Source organism: Coregonus clupeaformis, chromosome 31 (assembly GCF_020615455.1).
Source record: "Coregonus clupeaformis isolate EN_2021a chromosome 31, ASM2061545v1, whole genome shotgun sequence".
Taxonomy (NCBI): domain Eukaryota; kingdom Metazoa; phylum Chordata; class Actinopteri; order Salmoniformes; family Salmonidae; genus Coregonus; species Coregonus clupeaformis.
Window position 1 is genome coordinate 10,968,804 of NC_059222.1, and position 27,621 is coordinate 10,996,424.

The window sequence follows — 27,621 nt, forward strand, 5'->3', positions numbered from 1 at the left end:
GTTACAAATGGCTTATGCACATCTAATATGTATATAGTTTCCATTTATTTGACTCTTTTTAAAACAGGTGCATTAAATATTTTCAAATTTTCCTGACTTTTGTAAGTATAATACATTGCAGAAGGTCAAAAGTCTGGGTGTGAGACAGAACAAAAACAGTGCAAAACAGTGAAATCCAGACATGAAATGCTTTAGAAAGTAAAATAAAAAAATATATTGAAAACTGAACAAAAAGTTTAAGGTTATTTTGGTCTCTACTTAATGGATGTGGTGGGGAAAAATCTAAATAAACATTTTATCTTAACCCTGAGACACAAAAAGTATTGTATTTGCAAAATCACCCATTCATTATTTTTGGAGAGGCGCTGTTGTTGTGGGTGTTAAGTGCCTTGCTCACAACAGCAGGCAACGGCATTTAGGATTTTGATACCAGCAGCTCTCCGGTTGCCAGCTAACTTCCCTCCAACTGGCAACCCTCCGGTTGCTGTCTCTCTGCACTAACTGCTAGGCTACCTGCCGCCATTAACATTACTTTCAGTTTACAGATGTTGAACAAAACGAGTCATGGCGTTAGAAAACATGTTGAAAGGCAAGCACAGACAGGGTTTTAATGTTCAAAACGCAGCGCCAAGACTCGTCCCTCGCGCGCTCCTCACAACTACACTTAGCAACATGCACTGCGCTGACGTACATATCAGTCCGACGTGAATCCCACTTCCTGGTTACCTTCGTGCTAACTCAACTGTCACTTGAAAACTTGCACCAGTCAACAACAACTAACAAGGTTTGATCGTTGCAAAAACCTTATAGCGATGTGATCTACAGTGTAAACTCCTCTATTTTCTTCTCTCGACTTTTGTAGTGTAAATTCCTCTCTTTTCTTCTCTAGACTTTTGTTTTTTTAAAGCTAGGAAGAAAGATATTGCAGGAAAGTAAGCAGGTAACGTTAGCTAGCTAGCTAAACAAGCTGACAGTAGCTACAGTAGTGTAGCTAGCTAGCTAACGTTAATCTCATTGTTTACTAATAGAAACAGTGTCAGTTAACGTAGTCTATTAGCCACTACTCATGTTAACAGATTAGCTAACGTTACTGTACTACTGTAACAGCTAGCCTGTCAGTCATGGATAAACTAATTTGTCAACAACAACAATAAGGTGGGTTACCGCTTATCCAACAATTTGTTTTTTTTAATCAACTATGGTTTGGTTAACCAACTAGACAGTGAACCACTGTGTGCTGCAACCTTAGTTTTACTATTTAAAAAGCTATGTAGTTAGGGAAATAGCTAGATAGCTAGAGAAATCAGCAATGGTGTCAGTGGCAGTTGCTCAAGGGCCATCATCACTAATTGGGAAGTGGACTGGCATGCTTCATCTTCTTCAGCCATGCATTGTCTGCCAAAATCACTGAAAGAGATGATTTCTGCCTGCCTGATGTCACTTTTAGCTCTGAATGCAGCCTAATTGATGTAGTGGTCAAAAGTAGGCTTTAACAATTCTGCACCAGCTGCTAGCTTGTTAATCATAGTTCTTGCTGTAATTTATGCAATGTTGATTATTGTAGCCATGATGGGGTTTCCCTGCATTCAGCTCCAGTTACTCATAAATGTAGTAAATGGCCATCTTACAAAGCTCTTGAGCTGATTTTCTTTAGAGATACAAACCCCAGAGAGAGAGAGAGAGCAAGTAAAGAGCCTAAGAAGGTTGAGGTGTAATTAATTTGTATTTCAGACAGACATAGGCTGAGCTGTGTTTCCTCACGTCTCCCAATTCACCCCACAGCTCCATCAGGCCAGGGCGACAGCACAGTGCAGGGGAGGATCAGAGGGTCCGGGAAGGAACAAAGAAAAACTGAAGAGGAAAAGAAGGAGTGAGTGGGCAGATGAGGGATTGAAGCAGCACAGCACACCTGGAGCGGGACTGAAAGGGAGAAGAAGATTACTAGTAACAAACGACAGAGGAGCTCAAAAGGAATCCAAACAGCTCTGAGACAGTGTAAGGCCCAGTATGGAGGATTTCAGACGGACCTACCTGCGTCTGTGTAAGGAGGGGGGCGTGGAGCCCCAGGAGTCAGTGCTAGCTCAGCTCCAGGAGACCAGGGGAGCCGCAGCAGGATCCAGGCTGGACCTGCGGGGACACAGCCTGTCTGTAGACACCTGTGCCGTGCTGGGGAGGGTCTTCCACAAAGACACACTCTTCACCGAGCTGGCCCTCAGTGACTGCATGCTCACCGAGGAAGGTATGTGTTTGTTGGAGGTAATCTTTCTGTATTTTTGTTACTGTGCTGACTGTGTGATACTGTATATATTGGAGCCATGAATGTACTATGAATCCTGTAGGGCTTTTGCTACTGCTGTACAGAGATGATATAGCTATAACTGTTTGCTTTGTTGCTGCTGTTTAGTTACATTGTTATAATGCTTAGATCACTATTTTATAGCAACTCTTTTATAGCAACTCTTTGATAACACATGCTCCTGACTGCCACTTGTCTTTGTCATGTCCAGGTGCCAAGCTGCTACTGAATGGGCTGTGTGCCAACACTACTGTTAAAGTCCTGGATCTGAAGGTAAGGACTATCAGAGGCCTCTACACACTGCAGACCACTTGACCAGTCTGAGTTGGGGTGGCCAGCCTGACTTGACACATTTAAATTTGATGTCGATCATATGTTTTGTATTTGTTCTCAGGGAAATAACTTGAGATCAACAGGAGCTGAGGCTTTAGGGAAGCTGTTGGTGAGAAACAAGACACTGTGCAGGTGAGTTGGTCAGTGAGCTAGTAGCAAGCTAGATCATTCAATGAAAACTTTTAGGATGAAATGTAGTTAAGCATTCAGGTATGTTAAGATTATTTAAATTATAATCCCTATATTTTCTTCTGTGAGCAGCATGAGTTGTGCATACACAACGATACTGCATTGCAAAGGGAACCATAACCCAAGTTAATGTTGTTGTGTTGGACACAGGCTGGTGTTGGAGTGGAATGCGTTGGGGATGTGGGACGAGGCGTTCTCAGTGTTCTGTGAGGGTTTGGCCTCCAACGCCTGTCTAACCCAGCTGGACCTGCGGAACAACCAGATCAACCACCAGGGGGCCTCAGAGCTCTGCCTGGCCCTCAAGCGGAACAGCACCCTGCAGCAATTGGGTCAGTGGGTTTGCATGTTTAGGGTGAAGTTACCTTTAGATGCTGATCTTGGGTCAGTTTTGCATTTCCCCCACAAATGGTTACGTTTAGGATTGGGGGAGGGAAGCTGATCCTAGATCTGTACCTAGGGAAAACTTCACAAAGGAGCGCCTCGCATGGGAAATGACTCAATACAGCCAAGATCACTAGATTCAAGATTCAACTAGAGTAGTAGGGGTGTGCATCTTTCCCTTTCAAGACTATTCATTATGTATCTATATACATGGGCACCGATACAGGAACGATACGTTTTAGTTTGAAGCGATGCAATTTGATTAGAGGAACGAATCGATGCGATTCGGTTCAATGGGATACGATTCGATGTACTAACATTTGCATAAACACATTCATTTTCCATTCTACATTAAAATCAGCTGCTGATGGAGCTCATAAGCTGAGCCTCTGAGCTGGATCTGCCTTAGCTGGCTTCTGTGTGTGTGTGTGTAAATGATGTACTGTATATGTCTATGGTGTATGTAGGAAACAGAACTGAGCCGTAAGGGAAACTGGGCATCAAACCCCCCCCACACACACACACACACACACACATCATTGCAGTTCTTGACACAAACCAGTGCGCCTGGCATCTACTACCATACCCCGTTCAAAGGCACTTAAATGTTTTGTCTTGCCCGTTCACTGTCTGAATGACACACATACACAATCCATATCTCAATTGTCTAAAGGCTTAAAAATCCTTCTTTAACCTGTCTCCTCCCCTTCATCTACACATTTACGTGGATTTAGCAAGTGACATCAATAAGGGATCATAGCTTTCACCTGGATTCACCTGGTCAGTCTATGTCATGGAAAGAGCAGGTGTTCTTAATGTTTTGTATACTCAGATCTGTCATTCTCGTTGAAAGCAAGTCTAAGAAGCCGTAGATCTGTTCTACGTGCACTATTTCTATGCTTCCCGTTCTTAAGTTTCATTTTTGCGTCTTTTGGTTTTGTACACCAGCTGAAAATACAATATTTTTGGTTATGGAAACACAGCGGTTTATATGGTCAATGATTCTCTACACAATGACTGCTTGTTTTGTCACATCAACTGAAATGAGCGCGTAGTTTGACTCGGCTACTGATATAGCCTGGGGTTGTTCGGCATGCAAAATGACTTGTAGATCAAAGACTGTTAACAATGACATGCTTAGTTCGACACTGAAAAAGAGGATGCAGTTGTCATAAAAGATTAAAGGCATTTTCGGAAGGTAGAAAGAAAGTAATTAGAGCAAAGAAAATGAGTGAACTGGCGATTCGTAATGTTTGAATCGATTTCCTGACCGATGCATGCTACATTTCGATCAGTTTGGGGTCCAGCGGACCGATGCACTCATCTTAAACGTTTAAACCGGGACGGATGGTATTGTGAATCGTTACATCCCTGTAGAGTAGACCAAAGCCTTGTCTGAGAACAACCCAGAAGCTCTTCTCCTAGCCCCTACACCTTCGGTGTCACTGTCTTCACAACTGAAAGAACCAGATAGGTTTAAGCAATATGCTCTCCAGAGCCCATGAGAAAGCAAGGTCATCACCATATTACTTACACCGATCCAATACCTTCAGAACCAAAAATATCACATCTTTGGGGCTAGGATACAGGCTGGAGCTAGATTTTTTGGGGGGACTGGGTCCATGAATAATGTACCATTTGAAGCCTAGACAGCAAAGGTGTCATGGTTCTCTCTCTGGTCTGGTGTCTGTGTTGAGGTTGTATAGATGTGAGGTGGAACAACATTGGTCTGCTGGGTGGCCGGTCCTTCCTAGAGGCTCTACAGCAGAACAGGACCCTGACACACCTGGAGATGGCTGGAAACAACATCCCCAGCGACACACTAAAAGCCCTCGGTAAGCTGTGTGTGTGTGTGTGTGTGTGTGTGTGTGTGTGTGTGTGTGTGTTTGTCTGTCTCAGTGTCAGTCAGTCTGTCTAAGCTTGTGTGCTGCTGAACGTCTGTTATTGTAATGTTTTTGATTAAAGTAACCACCTCCCACCTATGGTCTCCCCCCTCCAGAGCAGGCAATGGATCATAACTCGGACAGGCAGTCCACTATGAGAGAGAGCCGCAGCAGAACCCAAGTCCTCAGCAAGGAGATCCAGATCCTCAAGGAGGAGAAGGGACGCCAGGTATGGGGGCTGCTGGGAAATGGAGTTCTCCTCCTAGTAGAAAAGAAGGGGAGGGACAAGTGAATAGACAAGACAAGGGAATAGCACTGCACATAATATACTGTATCTTGGTTTATTATTTACTTTTTTATGTTTAGAAATGTGTGTGCAGATGAACAAGAAGCCCTGTATGTAAGCTATTTATGTTGCCTTTCCCTTCTCTCACCCTTTAGTTCCTGAATCTGATGGAGACCATAGATAAACAGAGAGACGAGATGGGCCGAAGCACCAGGTCAGCGTGAGTGGTACAATATAAGAATCTGGATGACAGAAGACTAGCCTTGACTGTTTCTGCATCAACAATAATAACAAAACAATAGCAACATTATTGTGTTGCCAACAGGACTTGTCTGGCTAGACAATGACAACTTGGCTTAAAAGCATAAACAGATTGGCACCCAGGCTAACATAAGTCATGTAGCTACAGTGCATTCGGAAAGTATTTAGATGCTTAACATTTTTCCACATTTTGTTACGTTACATCCTTATTCTAAAATTGATTAAATTATACATGTTTCTCATCAATCTACACACAATACCGCATAATGACGAAGCAAAAACATTTTTGAAAATGTATAAAAAAATTAAACTTAAATATTACGTTTACATAAGTATTCAGACCCTTTACTCAGTACTTTGTTGAAGCACCTTTGGCAGCGATTACAGCCTTGGGTCTTCTTAGGTATGACGCTACAAGCTTGGCATACCTGTATTTGGTCAGTTTCTCCCATTCTTCTTTGCAAATCCTCTCAAGCTCTGTCAGGTTGGATGGGGAGCGTCGCTGCACAGCTATTTTCAGGTCTCTCTAGAGATGTTCGATCGGGTTCAAGTCCGGGCTCTGGCTGGGCCACTCAAGGACATTCAGAGACTTGTCTTGAAGCCACTCCTGCGTTGTCTTGGCTGTGTTCTTAGGGTCGTTGTCCTGTTGGTAGGTGAACCTTCGCCCCAGTCTGAGGTCCTGAGCGCTCTGGAGCAGGTTTTCATCAAGGATCTCTTGTACATTGTTCCGTTCATCTTTCCCTCGGTCCTGACTAGTCTCCCTGCCACTGAAAAACATCCTCACAGCATGATGCTGCCACCACCATGCTTCACCGTAGGGATGGTGCCAGGTTTCCTCCAGATGTGACGCTTGGCATGCAGGCCAAAGAGTTCAATTTTGGTTTCATTAGACCAGAGAATCTTGTTTCTCATGGTGTGAGAGTCCTTTAGGTGCCTTTTGGCAAACTCCAAGCGGGCTGTCATGTGCCTTTTACTGAGGAGGGGCTTCCGTCTGGCCACACTACCATAAAGGCCTGATTGGTGGAGTGCTGCAGAGATGGTTGTCCTTCTGGAAGGTCCTCCCATCTCCACAGAGGAAATCTGGAGCTCTGTCAGAGTGACCATCGGGTTCTTGGTCACCTCCCTGACCAAGGCCCTTCTCCCCCGATTGCTCAGTTTGGCCGGGCGGCCAGCTCTAGGAAGCGTCTTGGTGGTTCCAAACTTCTTCCATTTAAGAATGATGGGGGCCACAGGAAACAGGATGCACCTGAGTTCAATTTCGAGTCTCATAGCAAAGGGTCTGAGTACTTATGTAAGTAACGTATTTCTGTTTTTTATTTGTAATACATTTGCCAACATTTCTAATAACCTGTTTTCGCTTTGTCATTATGGGGTATTGTGTGTAGATTGATGAGGATTTTATTTTATTTTATCCATTTTAGAATAAGGCTGTAACGTAACAAAATGTGGAAAAAGGTAAGGGGTGTGAATACTTTCCGAATGCACTGTATATTGATATGGACTTTATACATAAAATATATAGACATATAGTGCCTTCAGAAAGTATTCACACCTCTTTAATTTTTCCACATTTTGTTGTGTTACAGACAGAATTTGAAATGGATTAAATTGAGATTTTGTGTCACTGGCCTACACACAATACCTCATTATTATGTTTTTAGAAATGTTACCAATTAATTGAACATGAAAAGTTGAAATGTCTTGAGTCAATAAGTATTCAACCCATTTGTTATGGCAACTCTAAATAAGTTCAGGAGTAAAAATGTACTTAACAAGTCACATAATAAGTTGCATGGACTTTGCAATAATAGTGTTTAACATGATTTTTGAATGACAGCCTTATCTCTGTACCCCACACATACAATTATCTGTAAGGTCTCTCTGTCGAGCAGTGAATTTCAAACACAAATTCAACCACAAAGACCAGGAATGTTTTCCAATGCCTCGCAAAGAAGGGCACCAATTGGTGTATATACAGTGAGGGAAAAAAGTATTTGATCCCCTGCTGATTTTGTACGTTTGCCCACTGACAAAGACATGATCAGTCTATAATTTTAATGGTAGGTTTATTTGAACAGTGAGAGACAGAATAACAACAAAAAAATCCAGAAAAACGCATGTCAAAAATGTTATAAATTGATTTGCATTTTAATGAGGGAAATAAGTATTTGACCCCTCTGCAAAACATGACTTAGTACTTGGTGGCAAAACCCTTGTTGGCAATCACAGAGGTCAGACGTTTCTTGATTTTCTATGGGATTAAGGTCTGGAGACTGGCTAGGCCACTCCAGGACCTTAATGTGCTTCTTCTTGAACCACTCCTTTGTTGCCTTGGCTGTGTGTTTTGGGTCATTGTCATGCTGGAATACCCATCCACGACCCATTTTCAATGCCCTGGCTGAGGGAAGGAGGTTCTCACCCAAGATTTGACGGTACATGGCCCCGTCCATTGTCCCTTTTGATGCGGTGAAGTTGTCCTGTCCCCTTAGCAGAAAAACATCCCCAAAGCATAATGTTTCCACCTCCATGTTTGACGGTGGGGATGGTGTTCTTGGGGTCATAGGCAGCATTCCTCCTCCTCCAAACACGGCGAGTTGAATTGATGCCAAAGAGCTCGATTTTGGTCTCATCTGACAACAACACTTTCACCCAGTTCTCCTCTGAATCATTCAGATGTTCATTGGCAAACCTCAGACGGGCCTATATAGGTGCTTTCTTGAGCAGGGGGACCTTGCGGGCGCTGCAGGATTTCAGAGTTTCACGGCGTAGTGTGTTACCAATTGTTTTCTTGGTGACTATGGTCCCAGCTGCCTTGAGATCATTGACAAGTTCCTCCCGTGTATTTCTGGGCTGATTCCTCACCGTTCTCATGATCATTGCAACTCCACGAGGTGAGATATTGCATGGAGCCCCAGGCCGAGGGAGATTGACAGTTATTTTGTGTTTCTTCCATTTGCGAATAATCGCACCAACTGTTGTCACCTTCTCACCACGCTGCTTGGCGATGGTCTTGTAGCCCATTCCAGCCTTGTGTAGGTCTACAATCTTGTCCCTGACATCCTTGGAGAGCTCTTTGGTCTTGGCCATGGTGGAGAGTTTGGAATCTGATTGATTGATTGCTTCTGTGGACAGGTGTCTTTTATACAGGTAACAAGCTGAGATTAGGAGCACTCCCTTTAAGAGTGTGCTCCTAATCTCAGCTCGTTACCTGTATAAAAGACACCTGGTAGCCAGAAATCTTTCTGATTGAGAGGGTGTCAAATACTTATTTCCCTCATTAAAATGCAAATCAATTTATAACATTTTTGACATGCGTTTTTCTGGATTTGTTTGTTATTATTCTGTCTCTCACTGTTCAAATAAACCTACCATTAAAATTATAGACTGATAATTTCTTTGTCAGTGGGCAAACATACAAAATCAGCAGGGGATCAAATACTTTTTTCCTTCACTGTACACTACCGTTCAAAAGTTTGGGGTCACTTAGAAATGTCCTTGTTTTCGAAAGAAAAGCACATTTTTTGTCCATTAAAATAACATCAAATTGATCAGAAATACAGTGTAGACATTGTTAATATTGTAAATGGATATTGTAGCTGGAAACGACAGATTTTTAATGGAATATCTACATAGGCGTACAGAGGCCCATTATCAGCAACCATCAGTCCTGTGTTCCAATGGCACGTTGTGTTTACTAATCCAAGTTTATCATTATAAAAGGCTAATTGATCATTAGAAAACCCTTTTGCAATTATGTTAGCACAGCTGAAAACTGTTGTGCTGATTTAAAGAAGCAATCAAACCTTCTTGAGACTAGTTGAATATCTGGAGCATCAGCAATTGTGGGTTCGATTACAGGCTCAAAATGGCCAGAACAAAGAACTTTCTTCTGAAACTCGTCAGTCTATTCTTGTTCTGAGAAATGAAGGCTATTCCATGCGAGAAATTTCCAAGAAACTGAAGATCTCGTACAACGCTGTATACTTCTCCCTTCACAGAACAGCGCAAACTGGCTCTAACCAGAATAGAAAGAGGAGTGGGAGGCCCCGGTGCACAACTGTGCAAAATACATTAGAGTGTCTAGTTTGAGAAACAGACGCCTCACAGGTCCTCAACTGGCAGCTTCATTAAATAGTACCCGCAAAACACCAGTCTCAACGTCAACAGTGATGAGGCGACTCCGGGATGCTGACCTTCTAGGCAGAGTTGCAAAGAAAAAGCCATATCTCAGACTGGCCAATCAAAATAAAATATTAAGATGGGCAAAAGAACACAGACACTGGACTTTTTCTTTGCAACTCTGCCTAGAAGGTCAGCATTCCGGAGTCGCCTCTTCACTGTTGATGATGAGACTGGTTGCTGATAATGGGCCTCTGTACGCCTATGTAGATATTCCATAACAAATCAGCCGTTTCCAGCTACAATAGCCATTTACAACATTAACAATGTCTAAACTGTATTTCTGATCAATTTGATGTTATTTTAATGGACAAAAAATGTGCTTTTCTTTCGAAAACAAGGACATTTCTAATTGACCCCAAACTTTTGAACGGTAGTGTATATCTTTTTTAAAGCAGACATTAAATATCCCTTTGAGCATGTGGAAGTTATTAATTACACTTTGGATGGTGTATCAATAAACCCAGTCACTACAAAGATACAACATTGTAGTTACTCCACAATACTAACCTAAATGACAGAGTAAAAAGAAAGAAGCCTGTACAGAATACAAATATTCCAAAACATGCATCCTGTTTGCAATAAGGCACTAAAGTAAAACTGCAAAAAACTTGGCAAAGAAATGAAATGTATATCATGAATGCAAAGAGTTATGTTTGGGGCAAACACAACACATCATTGAGTACCACTCTTCATATTTTCAAGCATGGTGGTGGGTGCATCATGTTATGGGAATGATTGTCATTGGCAAGGACTAGGGAGTTTTTTGGATAAAAAATAAATGGAATAGAGCTAAGCACAGGCAAAACCGTAGAGGAAAACCTGGTTCAGTTTGCTTTCCAACAGACACTGGGAGACATTCACCTTTCAGCAGGACAATAACCTAAAATACAAAGCCAAATATACACTGTAGTTGCTTACCAAGATGACATTGAATATTCCTGAGTGGCCTAGTTACAGTTTTGACTTAAATCGGCTTGAAAATCAATTGCAAGACTTGAAAATGGCTGTCTAGCAATGATCAACAACCAACTTGACAGAGCTTGAATAATTAAAATAATAATAATGTTCATATTGTACAATCCAGGTGTGCAAAGCTCTTAGAGACTTACCCAGAAAGACTCACAGCTGTAATCAATGCCAAATGTGATTCTAACATATATTGACTCATGGGTTGAATACTTATGTAAATGAGAGAGTTCTTTATTTTATTTGCAATACATTTGCAAACATTTCTAAAAACGTGTTTTCACTTTGTCATTATGGGGTATTGTGTGTAGATATATTTAATCCATTTTGAATTCAGGCTGTAACACAACAAAATGTGGAATAAGTCAAGGGGTATGAATACTTTCTGAAGGCACTGTACATATTAATGACCCTGTGTTTCCTTCTCCTCCAGGACCACATCTATCCATGTGGGTCAGCTACAGGAGGCCCTGAACGAGAGGAAGTCTGTCGTCAACTCTCTCACTGCCAAGTAAGCAGGCCTCATCAGTCTATGTTTAAACCCCACATTCATCCTCAAGTCACATCAACAGGTGTAGACTTTACAGTGAAATGCTTACTTACGAGCCCTTTCCCAACAATGCACAGTTAAAAAGGAAGAAACATATGCTAAATAAAAAAAAGAAATAGAAACACAATAAAATAACAAAACAAGACTATATACAAGGAGAACCGGTACCAAGTCAATGTGCAGGGGTACGAGGTAATTGAGGTAATATGCACATGTAGGTAGGGGTAAAAGTGACTAGGCAATCAGGATAGATAATAAACAGAGTAGCAGCAGCGTATGTGAAGAGTGTGAAAGTGTGTCTGCGTCAATATGCATGCGTGTGTGTGTGTGAGTGTATGTAGTTTATGTGTGTGTTGGAGTGTCAGTGTAGTACGTGTGGGTAGAGTCCTTTGAGTGCATAGAGCCATTGCAAGAGAGTTAGTGCAAAAAAACAGGGTTTAATGCAAATAATCCGGGTAGACATTTGATTACCTATTTAGCAGTCTTATGGCTTGGGGGTAGAAGCTGTTCAGGAGCCTTTTGGTCCCAGACTTGGCTCTCCGGGACCACGTGCCTTGCGGTAGCAGAGAGAACAGTCTATGACTTGGGTGTCTGGAGATTTTGGCAATTTTTAGGGTTTTCCTCTGACCACCTGATATATAGGTCCTGAATGGCAGGGTGCTCGGCCCCACTGATGTACTGGGCTGTACACACTACCCTCTGTTACGCCTTACATGCTGACCACACCGCTCGCGTTATGTGCGCGAGCGTTACAAAATAAATTGACACATGTTATTCAATCATTGCATTCACACTGCTCGCGCGCGTCAACAAGCGTCTGCGTAGCCAGGCTCTAAAATAGAATTTGGTTATTTTTGTGATGCTCAACGCGCTGCAAGTCCCGCCCCTCCCATCTCCTCATTGGTTTGTAGGAGCATATACCCACGTGGGTGATTGAAAGATTAACTGAGGTCCACACTCCAGTCCAGTTGGGGGTGGTAATGCACCGTAAAGTTGGTTGCCAACCGCCATTTAAAGTCCAAAGAAGAAGAAGAAGCCTGAAGGAGGAGAGATTGCTAGAAACAAACAACCCTTTTATCTGTGGATTAATTGTCGTAGAGCACCTTGTGCATTTCAGGTAAAATAACAACCCAATGTTTATATCCCAGGACAAATTAGCTAGCTAGCTAAATTGGCATAAATATTTTAATGCTTTTTGACCTGTCCCAAAATTATTATAATTGGTTCAGAGTTCGTTTTGATATTTCAACCTGTGTTTCCTGATCGCGTCTGGTGTGGGTGGACAAAATCAACATGCGCGTGATGGCACACGCAGACGCATGCGTGCGCGCGCCCGGTGTAGTCTGCATGTTATGGTCGGATGCCAAGCAGTTGCCATACCAAGCGGTGATGCAGCCAAGATGCTCTCAGTGGTGCAGCTGTAGAACTTTTTGAGGGTCTGAGGATCCATGCCAAATCTTTTCACCCCCTCTTCACGACTGTGTTGGTGTATTTGGACCATGATAGGTCCTTAGTGATGTGCACAGCGAGGAACTTTAAGCTCTCGACCCGCTCCACTACAGCCCTGTTGATGTGAATGGGGGCGTGCTCGGCCCTCTGTTTCCTGTAGTCCACGATCAGCTCCTTTGTCTTGCTGGCGTTGAGGGAGAGGTTGTTGTCTCTAACCTCGTCCCTATAGGCTGTTTCATCATCGTCTGTGATTGGGCCTACCACCATCGTGTCGTTGGCAAGCTTAATGATGGTGTTGGAATCGTGCGTGGCCATGCAGTCGAGGGTGAACAGGGAGTACAGGAGGAGACTAAGCACTCACCCCTGAGGCGCCCCCATGTTGAGGATCAGTGTGGTGGATGTGTTGTTGCCTACCCTCACCACCTGGGGGTGGCCCGTCAGGAAGTCCAGGATCCAGTTGCAGAGGGAGGTGTTCAGTCCCAGTGTCCTTAGCTTAGTGATGAGCTTGGAGGGCACTATGGTGTTGAACGCTGAACTGAAGTCATTGAACAGTATTCTCACGTAGGTTTTCTTTTTGTCCAGGTGGGAAAGGGCAGTGTTGAATGCAATAAGAGATTGCGTCATCTGTGGATCTGTTGGGGCGGTATGCGAATTGGAGTGGGTCCAGGGTGTTTAGGATGATGGTGTTGATGTGAGCCATGTCCAGCCTTTCAAAGCATTTCATGGCTACAGATGTGAGTGCTACAGTGCAATAGTCATTTAGACAGGTTAACTTGGCAATCTTGAGCACAGGGACTGTGGTGGCCTGTTTGAAACATGAAGGTATTACAGACTGGGTCAGAGAGAGGTTGAAAATGTCAGTGAAGAGACTTGGTAATCCGTCTGGCCCTGCGGCTTTGTGAATGTTAACCTGTTTAAAGGTCTTACGCACACAGTCGTCCGGAACAGCTGTTGCTCTCATGCATGGTTCAGTGATGCTTGCCTCGAAGTGAGCACAGAAGGAATTTAGCTTGTCTGGTAGGCTTGCGTCACTGGGCAGCTTGCGGCTGAACTTTCCTTTGTAAACTGTGATGGTTTGCATGCCCTGCCACATCCAACGAGCATCAGAGCAGGTGTAGCAGGATTTCCATCTTTGTCCTGTATTGACGCTTTGCGTTATTTGTTTGATTGTTTGTTGGGGGGCGTAGCGGGATTTCTTATAAGCGTCCAGATTAATGTTCCACTCCTTGAAAGAAACAGCTCTAGCCTTTAGCTCAGTGCGGATGTTGCCTGTAATCCATGGCTTCTGGTTGGGGTATGAACGCACGGTCACTGTGGGGACCACGTCGTCGATGCACTTATTAATGAAGCCGGTGACTGATGTGGTAAACTCCTCAATGCCATCGGATGAATCTCTGAACATATTCCAGTATGTGCTAGCGAAACAGTCCTGTAGCTTAGCATCCACTTCATCGGACCACTTCCATATTGAGTGTGTTACTGGTACTTCCTACTGTCTATGTTCAGATCTACAATAATTAAAATACATTTGAGCCCCAAGTAAAGAAATGAGAATTTGACTAATATGAGTCTTAGGTGGAAGTTCCTCACCCTCCATATTTTGTTTTAAATCTCATCACCACATCTCCTTGATCTTAATGAGAGACTCCACTACTGATGCTGTGATTATAAGTGTGCAAAGCTGTCATCAAGGCAAAGGGTAGCTATTTGAAGAATCTCAAATATAAAATATATTTTGATTTGTTTAACACTTTTTTTGGTTACTACATGATTCCATATGTGTTATTTCTAGGGCTGTCAAATGATTAAAATTTTTAATCAAATTAATCAGAATTTTCAGTGGATTAATCATGATTAATCACTATTTGCAATTACACCTGAATCCTAACCATTTTTTTTCTGAAATGCATACCAAAAGATAAATAACAGGACACAGATACATAATTTTCATATTATGTCTGTTTATTAACACAGCCAAATAATGGTGTTTTAAATCAAGCTGAAACATACTACACACCATAATATTTGTCTTTGTAATGTTCCATCACTTCCTCTTTGGCATTCCTCTTAACCAGGATGTACAATTTACAGTATTCAATTGAACAGAAAGCAATAAATGTAGTCAAATCATAACAGTGACCTACCACATTTTTGCACAATTTGAGTCATCTGTGGAAAAAAACATTTTCAATAAAACTTTTAAATCAAACCAAAGAACAATCTTTTACCTTTTCCTCCATTCTTTAATCCAGTTGCTCAAAAATCCAGTTGCTAACTACTATAACATGTTGCACTGAAACTGGTCTTTTGTTTGAACATCACCTTTCAAATCTACTGAGCTTCATCATCTTTCAGCCAGTTGCTGAGGCAAACTAACTTGTTCACATTTTCTGAAAGTAAAGCTGACCTTTTCTTGTTCACAATGTGACCTGCAACTGAGAAAAGTCGTTCACAGGGAACAGTGGTTGCAGGAGTGGCTAGATATCAAATTATCTGAGGTTGATTTTGTTAATTGCCTGCAAACATTCAGCGTGGTCTGGCGCAAACCACTTGCTGAATCTGACGGCCCAGCAAACGCATGTTTGGCGTTGACATGGTACTTCAAGCTTGAACAACTCCGGTGAAATTGAAACTCCTTCTTACAAATCTTGCAAATAACCTTGTACTTGTTAACTGTACCATCATCATTCTTTTTATATTTGAATCCGTCAATAGGCCCACTTTGCTCACCTTGCTCCATCTCGCCTCTAGCTCCCAACCACTTTCCTGACCTGAATAATTTGTCACACTGCGCATGCGTGAAATGCGTTAAAAAAATTGACGTAATTAACAGCAAACAACTAATTAACGTCGTTAACGCGCTATTTTTGACAGCCCTAGTTATTTCATAATTTTAATGTCTTCACTATTATTCTACAATGTAGAACATTTTTTAAATAAAGAAAAACCCTTGAATGAGTAGGTGTTCTAAAACTTTTGACCGGTAGTGTGTGTGTGTGTGTGTGTGTGTGTGTGTGTGTATATACAGTGGGGGAAAAAAGTATTTAGTCAGCCACCAATTGTGCAAGTTCTCCCACTTAAAAAGATGAGAGAGGCCTGTAATTTTCATCATAGGTACACAACAACTATTACAGACAAAATGAGAAAAAAAATCCAGAAAATCACATTGTAGGATTTTTTATGAATTTATTTGCAAATTATGGTGGAAAATAAGTATTTGGTCAATAACAAAAGTTTCTCCATACTTTGTTATATACCCTTTGTTGGCAATGACACAGGTCAAACGTTTTCTGTAAGTCTTCACAAGGTTTTCACACACTGTTGCTGGTATTTTGGCCCATTCCTTCATGCAGATCTCCTCTAGAGCAGTGATGTTTTGGGGCTGTCGCTGGGCAACACGGACTTTCAACTCCCTCCAAAGATTTTCTATGGGGTTGAGATCTGGAGACTGGCTAGGCCACTCCAGGACCTTGAAATGCTTCTTACGAAGCCACTCCTTCGTTGCCCGGGCGGTGTGTTTGGGATCATTGTCATGCTGAAAGACCCAGACACGTTTCATCTTCAATGCCCTTGCTGATGGAAGGAGGTTTTCACTCAAAATCTCACGATACATGGCCCCATTCATTCTTTCCTTTACACGGATCAGTCGTCCTGGTCCCTTTGCAGAAAAACAGCCCCAAAGCATGATGTTTCCACCCCCATGCTTCACAGTAGGTATGGTGTTCTTTGGATGCAACTCAGCATTCTTTGTCCTCCAAACACGACGAGTTGAGTTTTTACCAAAAAGTTCTATTTTGGTTTCATCTGACCATATGACATTCTCCCAATCCTCTTCTGGATCATCCAAATGCACTCTAGCAAACTTCAGACGGGCCTGGACATGTACTGGCTTAAGCAGGGGGACACGTCTGGCACTGCAGGATTTGAGTCCCTGGCGGCGTAGTGTGTTACTGATGGTAGGCTTTGTTACTTTGGTCCCAGCTCTCTGCAGGTCATTCACTAGGCCCCCCCCGTGTGGTTCTGGGATTTTTGCTCACCGTTCTTGTGATCATTTTGACCCCACGGGGTGAGATCTTGCGTGGAGCCCCAGATCGAGGGAGATTATCAGTGGTCTTGTATGTCTTCCATTTCCTAATAATTGCTCCCACAGTTGATTTCTTCAAACCAAGCTGCTTACCTATTGCAGATTCAGTCTTCCCAGCCTGGTGCAGGTCTACAATTTTGTTTCTGGTGTCCTTTGACAGCTCTTTGGTCTTGGCCATAGTGGAGTTTGGAGTGTGACTGTTTGAGGTTGTGGACAGGTGTCTTTTATACTGATAACAAGTTCAAACAGGTGCCATTAATACAGGTAACGAGTGGAGGACAGAGGAGCCTCTTAAAGAAGAAGTTACAGGTCTGTGAGAGCCAGAAATCTTGCTTGTTTGTAGGTGACCAAATACTTATTTTCCACCATAATTTGCAAATAAATTCATTAAAAATCCTACAATGTGATTTTCTGGATTTTCTTTTCTCAATTTGTCTGTCATAGTTGACGTGTACCTATGATGAAAATTACAGGCCTCTCTCATCTTTTTAAGTGGGAGAACTTGCACAATTGGTGGCTGACTAAATACTTTTTTTCCCCACTGTATACAGTTGAAGTCGGAAGTTTACATACACTTAGGTTGGAGTCATTAAAACTTGTTTTTCAACCACTCCACAAATTTCTTGTTAACAAACTATAGTTTTGGCAAGTCGGTTAGGACATCTACTTTGTGCATGACACAAGTAATTTTTCCAACAATTGTTTACAGACAGATTATTTCACTTTATAATTCACGGTATCACAATTCCAGTGGGTCAGAAGTTTACATACACTAAGTTGACTGTGCCTTTAAACAGCTTGGAAAATTCCAGAAAATGATGTCATGGCTTTAGAAGCTTCTGATAGGCTAATTGACATCATTTGAGTCAATTGGAGGTGTACCTGTGGATGTATTTCAAGGCCTACCTTCAAACTCAGTGCCTCTTTGCTTGACATCATGGGAAAATCAAAATAAATCAGCTAAGACCTCAGAAAATTGTAGACCTCCACAAGTCTGGTTCATCCTTGGGAGCAATTTCCAAACGCCTGAAGCTGCCACGTTCATCTGTACAAACAATTGTACGCAAGTATAAACACCATGGGACCACACAGTCGTCATACCACTCAGGAAGGAGACGCGTTCTGTCTCCTAGAGATTAACGTACTTTGGTGCGGAAAGTGCAAATCAATCCCAGAACAACAGCAAAGGACATTGTGAAGATGCTGGAGGAAACCGGTATATCGACATAACCTGAAAGGCCACTCAGCAAGGAAGAAGCCAATGCTCCAAAACTGCCATAAAAAAGCCAGACTACGGTTTGCAACTACACATGGGGACAAAGATTGTACTTTTTGGAGAAATGTCCTCTGGTCTGATGAAACAAAAAAATAACTGTTTGACCATTATGTCCATCGTTATGTTTGGAGGAAAAAGGGGGTCGCTTGCAAGCCGAAGAACACCATCCCAACCGTGAAGCATGGGGGCGGCAGCATCATGCTGTGGGGGTGCTTTGCTGCACGAAGGAAAATTATGTGGATATATTGAAGCAACATCTCAAGACATCAGTCAGGAAGTTAAAGCTTGGTCGCAAATGGGTCTTCCAAATGGACAATGACCCCAAGCATACTTCCAAAGTTGTGGCAAAATGGCTTAAGGACAACAAAGTCAAGGTATTGGAGTGGCCATCACAAAGCCCTGACCTCAATCCTATAGAACATTTGTGGGCAGAACTGAAAAGGTGTGTGTGAGCAAGGAGGCCTACAAACCTGACTCAGTTACACCAGCTCTGTCAGGAGGAATTCACCCATCTTATTGTGGGAAGCTTGTAGAAGGCTACCTGAAACGTTTGACCCAAGTTAAACAATTTAAATGCAATGCTACCAAATACTAATTGAGTGTAATGTGATGAAAGAAATAAAAGCTGAAATAAATAATTATCTCTACTATTATTCTGACATTTCAAATTCTTAAAATAAAGTGGTGATCCTAACTGACCTAAGACAGGGAATTTTTACTAGGATTATATGTCAGGAATTGTGAAAAACTGAGTTGAAATGTATTTGGCTAAGGTGTATGTAAACTTCCGACATCAACTGTAGATATTGTATAAATGGAACGTATGGTAACAGTTCACTTGAGCCGTCTGTAATAAGGCCTACATAACACTGTCATAACAGATGTTTCAGGCACATAGACACACACGCGCGCACACACACGCACTCTCACAGACACACACCTGACCATTCTCTGTGTGTCTAGACTCCAGATGACGGAGGCAGCACTGGCCATGTCGGAACAGAAGAACCACAACCTGGGAGAGCAGCTGACCAGAGTGAAGACTGAGAAAGATGAGCAGAGAGAACGACAGAGCAGGGAGAGGAAGAAAGAACAAGAGGTATGAATGGAGGGGAGGTACTAGGGAGTGAGGCAGGGGGGGAGGGAGGGGACGGCAAGACGGATGTACAGATGGTCTGGTTAAGATGAATGTGAGCTTAACATTGTGGTGTGTGTGTTTGGTTCTGCAGGACAGTGTTCTGAGGGAGGGGAAGCTCCTCAGAGAGATTAACAGTATGTCAGAGACCAACATACAGCTCAAGAATAAGGTGTGTGTGTGTGTGTGTGTGTGTGTGTGTGAGTGTGTGTGAGTGTGTGTGAGTGTGTGTGAGTGTGTGAGTGTGTGTGAGTGTGAGTGTGAGTGTGAGTGTGAGTGTGAGTGTGTGTGAGTGTGAGTGTGAGTGTGAGTGTGTGTGTGAGTGTGAGTGTGAGTGTGAGTGTGAGTGTGAGTGTGAGTGTGAGTGTGAGTGTGAGTGTGAGTGTGAGTGTGTGTGTGTGCGCGCATGAATATAATGTTAGTGTTTTTGATGCAGTACCTAAGCTGTTTACTGAGTCAGTTTCTCTTTACCTGTGTGTGTCTTAGTTGGAGAAGATGGAGAGCAGGTGTAAGTCTCAACAGGACCAGATCTTTGAGCTGAAGCAGGATCTCACCAACAGCACAGCAGAGCTAAAGCTACGGCTAGCACAGGCAGAAGGTACACACACAAACACACACACACACACACACACACAGGAGTATACTCAACCTCTTCTCTCCCCCTCAGAGCGTTTGGAGATAGAGAAGAAGAGATCTAAACAGTCTCTGGAGGACATGGATAACCTTCGACAGAAAGAGGTAGAGAAGACATCAACCTGCTGTCTGACAATGTCTCTCACTAATTATACAACAGACTCTATCTTTCTCCCTCTAGTGAGTGTTCATTGTGGGTGTGTGTGTGTGCATGTAGGTGGACCATGTGAATCGTCACCTTGAGGAGAGTGAAAGGGCTCTACAGGACCGGATCCTCAAACTGGAGGGACAGCGGATACAGCTGGAGGAGGTCAGCTCTTTATATTGGATATTTTTGATAATGTATTGTCTTCAGTAAATCACAACTAAACTCCAATTATCATTATAGGACATGAGATCCCTATAGATTACAGTATGGAGGTGTAACTGTGTCTCCCTGTCCTGAACTGTCTTGTAGGAGTTGAGCAGGGCCAAGGCAGCCTGTGTTACTGTGTGTTTCGTCTTGTAGGAGTTGAGCAGGGCCAAGGCAGCCTGTGTTACTGTGTGTTTCGTCTTGTAGGAGTTGAGCAGGGCCAAGGCAGCCTGTGTTACTGTGTGTTTCGTCTTGTAGGAGTTGAGCAGGGCCAAGGCAGCCTGTGTTACTGTGTGTTTCGTCTTGTAGGAGTTGAGCAGGGCCAAGGCAGCCTGTGTTACTGTGTGTTTCGTCTTGTAGGAGTTGAGCAGGGCCAAGGCAGCCTGTGTTACTGTGTGTTTTGTCTTGTAGGAGTTGAGCAGGGCCAAGGCAGCCTGTGTTACTGTGTGTTTCGTCTTGTAGGAGTTGAGCAGGGCCAAGGCAGCCTGTGTTACTGTGTGTTTTGTCTTGTAGGAGCTGAGCAGGGCCAAGGCAGCCTGTGTTACTGTGTGTTTTGTCTTGTAGGAGCTGAGCAGGGCCAAGGCAGCCTGTGTTACAGAGAGAGCCCAGGCAGAGGAGGAACTGGGAAAAGTGCGGGCACAGGTTCGCCTGGAGGAGGTATGTTATACACCTGTTCTAGAACTACTGTATGTAATAGGTTAGAAACTGTGTTTGTTTGTCCGGGTCTGTGTGTATCAGTGTGTGCCTGAGTATTGCAGTAACAATGTGATGATTCAACTCTTTCTTCTCTCTCCACTCCTCTGTCTGAGCAGCAGCAGCGTGTGAGTGGGTTAGAGGAGAAGCTGCGTGGGTTGCGTCAGTCCCGTGATGAGTCCCAGAGCCACTGCTCCCAGCAGAAACAGACCATAGCTGAGCTGCAGGCTCGCAGTGGACAGCAGAGCATGGAGACAGACGGACTACGACGCAGGATAGAGGAGCTACAACAGGTCAGATTGTGAATGCGTCAGAGAGACCACTGGCACAAAATGACCAACTATACACACTGAAACAACACCTAGATCAAGTACAGTGTAGTTGTGTTACATTTGTCTGGGACAATTTGATGCTAATAACTGATTTTTACTGATTGACATAATCAGGTTGGTGAATTCTCAGCACTGAATGATGTTCATATGAGTAAGAGCAGAGACAACGTTGTGTGGTGGTTGTGTGTTTACTAGGATGGGAATATTTGCTCTTTGGTGTAATTAATATAGAGAATTTGTCCTCTCCCCCCTCCAGGAGTTGTCTGGTAAAGACCAGGAGAAGGTTGCGGAGGTGAGTCGGGTCAGGGTGGAGCTACAGGAGCAGATAGGACACCTGCAGGCTGAGAGGACCGCACAGGGAGGACTGAAAGAGAAGATAGCTGCTCTGGAGAGAGAGATGAAAGGTACGCACACTCTCCTCCTTTCCCTCTCGCCCTGTCAGACTCTCTCTCCCTCCCGTTTGTTCTCTTCATCCTACCTCTGTCCTCTTCTCTACATAAGCCCCATCTCACCCTTTCTCCCTCGCCTCTCACCTCTCCTCCCTCTCTGTTTTACAATACCACACATTTGATTTCTCAATAGGGTTTGACTCAGTTGACATAATTTGTTGACAGACTTGAAACAACCAGTATTTGTTCTGTCTTTGTGTGTTGTCTACCACAGTGCTGGCCAGTAACCACAGAGAGGCCATCCTGGACAAGGAGAGTGAGATCTCATCTCTGTTTGAGAAGCTGAGACTGAGAGAGGCAGAGATCCAGAGGATGAGAGAAGACGAGGCCCAGAGAGCTAGCTTCCTCCAGAACGCTATACTTGCATACGTACAGGGGTCACCGCTGCACTACAGTCCTAAGAAATGACCTCTGACATCTAACCTTTGACCCTTCCCATCCTCATGTAGGGACTAAGTACAGGGGTCAACACTGGGGTTCTGCAGTCCCAATAAATAACCTCTGACCCCTGTCCCATTTACCCCTACAACCTTGTGCCCATACACCCTCACAAACGTGGGACACTAAAGTGAGCAAAACCTTTCTATCCCACCCATGTTCCATGTGTTCCTCTCCTGTCTTTCCCCCTCTCCCCTTCGGTCCTTCCAAACCACTCCATCACAAAATGTCAACAGCACAGATATTCACCTCTAGACATCTGCAGCTTTGGGTGTAGTTTCTCTCAGACTCAGTCCCAGTCAGGGATAGTAATAAACTGTTGTGTTCACAAGCTACTTACACCAGGTTTTAAGATGTACTCAACGATATCAATGACTGACAGTGAGTACATACAGTGAGGGAAAAAAGTATTTGATCCCCTGCTGATTTTGTATGTTTGCCCACTGACAAAGACATGATCAGTCTATAATTTCAATGGTAGGTTTATTTGAACAGTGAGAGACAGAATAACAAAACAAAAATCCAGAAAAATGCATGTCAAAAATGTTATCAATTGATTTGCATTTTAATGAGGGAAATAAGTATTTGACCCCTCTGCAAAACATGACTTAGTACTTGGTGGCAAAACCCTTGTTGGCAATCACAGAGGTCAGACGTTTCTTGTAGTTGGCCACCAGGTTTGCACACATCTCAGGAGGGATTTTGTTCCACTCCTCTTTGCAGATCTTCTCCAAGTCATTAAGGATTCGAGGCTGACGTTTGGCAACTCGAACCTTCAGCTCCCTCCACAGATTTTCTATGTGATTAAGGTCTGGAGACTGGCTAGGCCACTCCAGGACCTTAATGTGCTTCTTCTTGAGCCACTCCTTTGTTGCCTTGGCCGTGTGTTTTGGGTCATTGTCATGCTGGAATACCCATCCACGACCCATTTTCAATGCCCTGGCTGAGGGAAGGAGGTTCTCACCCAAGATTTGACGGTACATGGCCCCATCCATCGTCCCTTTGATGCGGTGAAGTTGTCCTGTCCCCTTAGCAGAAAAACACCCCAAAGCATAATGTTTCCACCTCCATGTTTGACGGTGGGGATGGTGTTCTTGGGGTCATAGGCAGCATTCCTCCTCCTCCAAACACGGCGAGTTGAGTTGATGCCAAAGAGCTCGATTTTGGTCTCATCTGACCACAACACTTTCACCCAGTTCTCCTCTGAATCATTCAGATGTTCATTGGCAAACTTCAAACAGCCCTGTATATGTGCTTTCTTGAGCAGGGGGACCTTGCGGGCGCTGCAGAATTTCAGTCCTTCACGGCGTAGTGTGTTACCAATTGTTTTCTTGGTGACTATGGTCCCAGCTGCCTTGAGATCATTGACAAGATCCTCCCGTGTAGTTCTGGGCTGATTCCTCACCGTTCTCATGATCATTCCAACTCCACGAGGTGAGATCTTGCATGGAGCCCCAGGCCGAGGAAGATTGGCAGTTATTTTGTGTTTCTTCCATTTGCGAATAATCGCACCAACTGTTGTCACCTTCTCACCAAGCTGCTTGGCGATGGTCTTGTAGCCCATTCCAGCCTTGTGTAGGTCTACAATCTTGTCCCTGACATCCTTGGAGAGCTCTTTGGTCTTGGCCATGGTGGAGAGTTTGGAATCTGATTGATTGATTGCTTCTGTGGACAGGTGTCTTTTATACAGGTAAGAAACTGAGATTAGGAGCACTCCCTTTAAGAGTGTGCTCCCAATCTCAGCTCGTTACCTGTAAAAAAGACACCTGGTAACCAGAAATCTTTCTGATTGAGAGGGGGTCAAATACTTATTTCCCTCATTAAAATGCAAATCAATTTATAACATTTTTGACATGTGTTTTTCTGGATTTTTGTTGTTGTTGTTTTGTCTCTCACTGTTCAAATAAACCTACCATTAAAATTATAGACTGATCATTTCTTTGTCAGTGGGCAAACCTGCAAAATCAGCAGGGGATCAAATACTTTTTTCCCCTCACTGTATCACAATCTTTGAAGCTTTTATGATTGTGCAAATCAAGTGAAATTGAATGGGCTGGGGCAGTCATAACATTTTGTCAGACGGTTATTGTCATGCAGGTAGCTGGGGCGGCAGGTAGCTTAGTGGTTAAGAGCGTTGTGCCAGTAACCAAAAGGTAGCTGGTTCTGATCCCCGAGCCGAATAGGTGAAAAATCTGTCGATGTGCCCTTGAGCAAGGCACTTAACCCTAATTGCTCCTGTAAGAGCGTCTGCTAAATTACTAAAATGTAAAAGCCTGCCGGTCCCACCGGTAATTGACCATAATTAACATAAACACATTTAGCATCTCCAGGCCTACACTCAGCCTACAAGTCGCTGATGCGCACGCCTTTGGAACATCTACATTTAAAAAAAAGTATAATAAGTCCATTTAATATACACCATCAGAATAAATCCATAATTTATTTTAGTCAGGTCTAAAGAAACATGATATGAAGAAAATGTATTTCAGAAGAACAGAATATGAGTTGGCCTACTGTAGGCTATGTTATCTGGCTATGCTCCATGCCATAGACTGTAGGCTTGTTCATTTAGCTAACAAGATATGCTTATAAGTCCTGTGCCATTATTTTATATGATTTTATAGTAAGAAGAATATAATTGAATTTAGCAGAATAAAATAGAAAGGATATTTTTCCCATTACAGAGCGACTGCGCATATGAAGTGGCTATGTTGAGCGTAAAAGTGATATTTTGAAACATGTCTTTACTAATATGTAAAATTTGAATTGATTTAGAATGGCCCAATATCAAATGGGCAGGAGCAGGGGGGAAAAGACGTTATCTTTATGCACTCGAATAGCGAATAGGGGCCACGTGCTTTCCCGTTTTGTAGGCTACTTCGGTTTTATAGCAGAGAATATGCTTAATATGAGCAGCTGAGAAATAAATTTAAGAACACTTATTTCACTCCATGCATCAACCACTGTTTGAGAAGCAAGCTCTCGGTGCCCCGTTTGGTGATATTCTGCCCAAACGATGTATGTCATGGGCTCTGCAACTTGGTTCCTGCATCTACCCAGTGCTTAATTTGGGAAACCAAGTGAAATCTGTTCTGGAACATCGATAATAACATGTTTTCGCAACGAAACATATTTCACTAAACTGTTGATAGTCCGTCTGCGTGCTCGAGAAAGGAGTAAAGGACAGAGGAGCATGGTGGTGAGATATTCTGTATAGCTAAAGGTTATGTGTCACCCAATTAATTATGAAAATATTAAAAGTGCCCTATTGCTAGGTTATTCAAAGTCAAATACAAATTCACTAATTGTAGGATAACACTAAGCCGCCATGCACAATCAATGATCCAACAGCATCGCCTAGGATATAAATTCTCTCCGAGACTCATGGATAGACATTTGGGAACGTAGCATAAGGCAACCAGTCCATCCAGTATGCATAATAATACAGTCCACACTCAAATGCGATTACTCGAATTTGTTTAATTTTGGAGTATAGGCTAGACTAATTATGTACCAAAAACACCTTAAATCAGTTTTGTTTTATGTTTTTCTGCCATGCGTAAAATGCGGTAGGCTATGTATTGTATAATGGCACACTCCTAATTTTAATTCGGGTTTCTTTTCTCGGGCTTAGGCTCATAAGCCTATGCATATGCATAAGCTCTAAAATGTGTATGGGTGTTGAATGAATCATCACCTTAGAAAGCACTGTCCATTTCGTTGTGTTAGGCTTTGAAACAACCTCCACAACAACCACTTACACTGTTTCAACCAGCTGTTGAACTTCTTTCTTCAAATTGATCATCACAGTGAGGTGAGTTTTAAAAGTACTATAGGCCTACTGTTTGTGTTTGATGTGTTTTTCGCCTGCATTTGCATTGATGTCAGAGTGGTTAGAGGGAAAATAGAGCCCTGAGTACCAGGTCATTAGGACCTGATGGTCGTTAGCAAATTGAGTACTACCAAAGCATGTCCAGAGTGCATAAAAGGAGATTACCATGTCTAAACGGTCACATGGGATTTTACTGCGGTCATGACTCGTGACTGCAGGTGTGGCAGTAATATGGTCACCACAACAGCCCTATGTGTGATGTATATTTTTCAATGTGTGTTTTTATGGTTTTTGCACTGCAGTTTTGGGATTGATACTGTGTTTTTTTAATCAATAAAAAGTTGGTTTTAGTTAAGTTTAGGCTAAATTGTTAAGTCATAAATCAACAAGATTCCCTATTTTTAACCAATGGTTGTTGTCGAACATTGGAGAAAAGACAAACTACTTAAAAGTGCAGCTTTTGATATTGTCAGGAAGAGTTGGGTGTGCCTGACTACACAAGCGGGCAATGCGTAAACGCACGACAAAATAGTTCATGTTTCAGATGCTTTTACTTCAGCTTTTAGTGTCTCTGGCATTCTAGTCTACAAGCCATTCAGGCAAGAGGGTGGTTAAAGATGGCGGCCATATGTAGTCTCTTGGGGCGGTGTGGCCTCACTGGCAGAGTTCGTAACTCTCATTCTGAAGGAGCGAGAAACACAGTGTAAGTGGGAGAGTAGGCACTCTGTGTCTTCCTAACTGCTCCACTTGAGTGAGGTCCAGCCTGTACTCTTGTGCCAGTCAGTTGATTAGGGAATGCCTTACAGGTGTGCTGATTATAGTAATCCTGCACAGGTGTGTTGAGTGAGCAGAGCTGTGGTGCTGTCTTCGGCTGGCCTGGTGCTGAAGTTAGTGCAGCCTTCCACAGTGCTGAACTGAGTGCTGCAGTATGAAATAAATAAAAAATAATAATGTATGCACTCACTAACTGGATAAGAGCGTCTGCTAAAATGACTAAAATGTAAATGTAATGCTTACAACTGTGCTGCAGCCAGTGCCGCTGTCCATGGTGCTGAAGTGAGCGCACCTGTCTCCTGTACTGAGGTGGGTGGCTCTTTCCATGGTGCTGCACTGGGAATCCTTCAGCCACACCTATGCCCATGCCTCACGGTGCCACATATATCATTGATCATAACCTATTGCTGAAAAACATCTAAATCAATCAGGCAGGTCCTACAGAACCTAGTTTTGTCGCACCTGGACTACTGCCCAGTTGTGTGGTCCTGTGCGACAAAGAAGGACATAGGAAAATTCCAGTTCGTCTAGAACAGAGCAGCACATATTGCACTTAGATGTATACAGAGGGTGAATGTCATTTGTATGCATGTCAATCTCTCCTTGCTCAAAGTTGAGGAGAGATTGACTGCATCACTATTGGTCTTTGTGCTAGGTGTTGATAGGTTAAAGGTTCCGAACTGTCTATTCAAGCAGTTGGCACACAGTTCGGACACTCATCGGTACTACACAAGACATGCAGCCAGAGGTCTCTTCACAGTCCCCAGGTCCAGAACAGAGGCTGGGAAACGCACAGTATTAAATAGAGCCATGAGTACATGAAACTCGATGCCACCGCAGGTAACTC

General features: G+C 43.1%; 1 protein-coding gene across 4 annotated transcripts; it reads left to right on the forward strand.

Annotated features, from left to right (window-relative positions):
• The first annotated feature begins 538 nt into the window (after positions 1–538).
• On the forward strand, positions 539–22,499 carry lrrc45 (leucine rich repeat containing 45). Of its 4 annotated transcripts, none has more exons than XM_041858864.2 (18): positions 539–1,155; positions 1,783–2,239; positions 2,508–2,569; positions 2,691–2,761; positions 2,969–3,147; positions 4,906–5,034; positions 5,199–5,311; positions 5,524–5,582; positions 11,211–11,288; positions 19,100–19,235; positions 19,366–19,443; positions 19,758–19,869; positions 19,939–20,009; positions 20,122–20,214; positions 20,821–20,913; positions 21,069–21,242; positions 21,538–21,685; positions 21,945–22,499. In XM_041858864.2, the coding sequence occupies exons 2-18, from the start codon at positions 2,008–2,010 to the stop codon at positions 22,136–22,138; spliced, it is 2,022 nt and encodes a 673-aa protein (XP_041714798.1). In that variant the 5' UTR covers positions 539–1,155; positions 1,783–2,007; the 3' UTR covers positions 22,139–22,499. The 4 variants fall into 4 exon arrangements, with proteins under 4 accessions (XP_041714798.1, XP_041714795.1, XP_041714797.1 ...); XM_041858861.2 differs by having other exon boundaries at positions 540–1,155; positions 5,524–5,588; XM_041858863.2 differs by having other exon boundaries at positions 540–826; positions 5,524–5,588.
• Positions 22,500–27,621: the final 5,122 nt, after the last annotated feature.

Bases quoted from the DNA above. Each gene is read 5' to 3' on its own strand.
- lrrc45 (XM_041858861.2), top strand. From the start codon at position 2,008: ATGGAGGATTTCAGACGGACCTACCTGCGTCTGTGTAAGGAGGGGGGC. The intron at 20,010-20,121 runs GTAGAGAAGACA...GTGTGCATGTAG, and splicing joins ATAACCTTCGACAGAAAGAG to GTGGACCATGTGAATCGTCA. The intron at 20,215-20,820 runs GTCAGCTCTTTA...TTTGTCTTGTAG, and splicing joins AGCGGATACAGCTGGAGGAG to GAGCTGAGCAGGGCCAAGGC.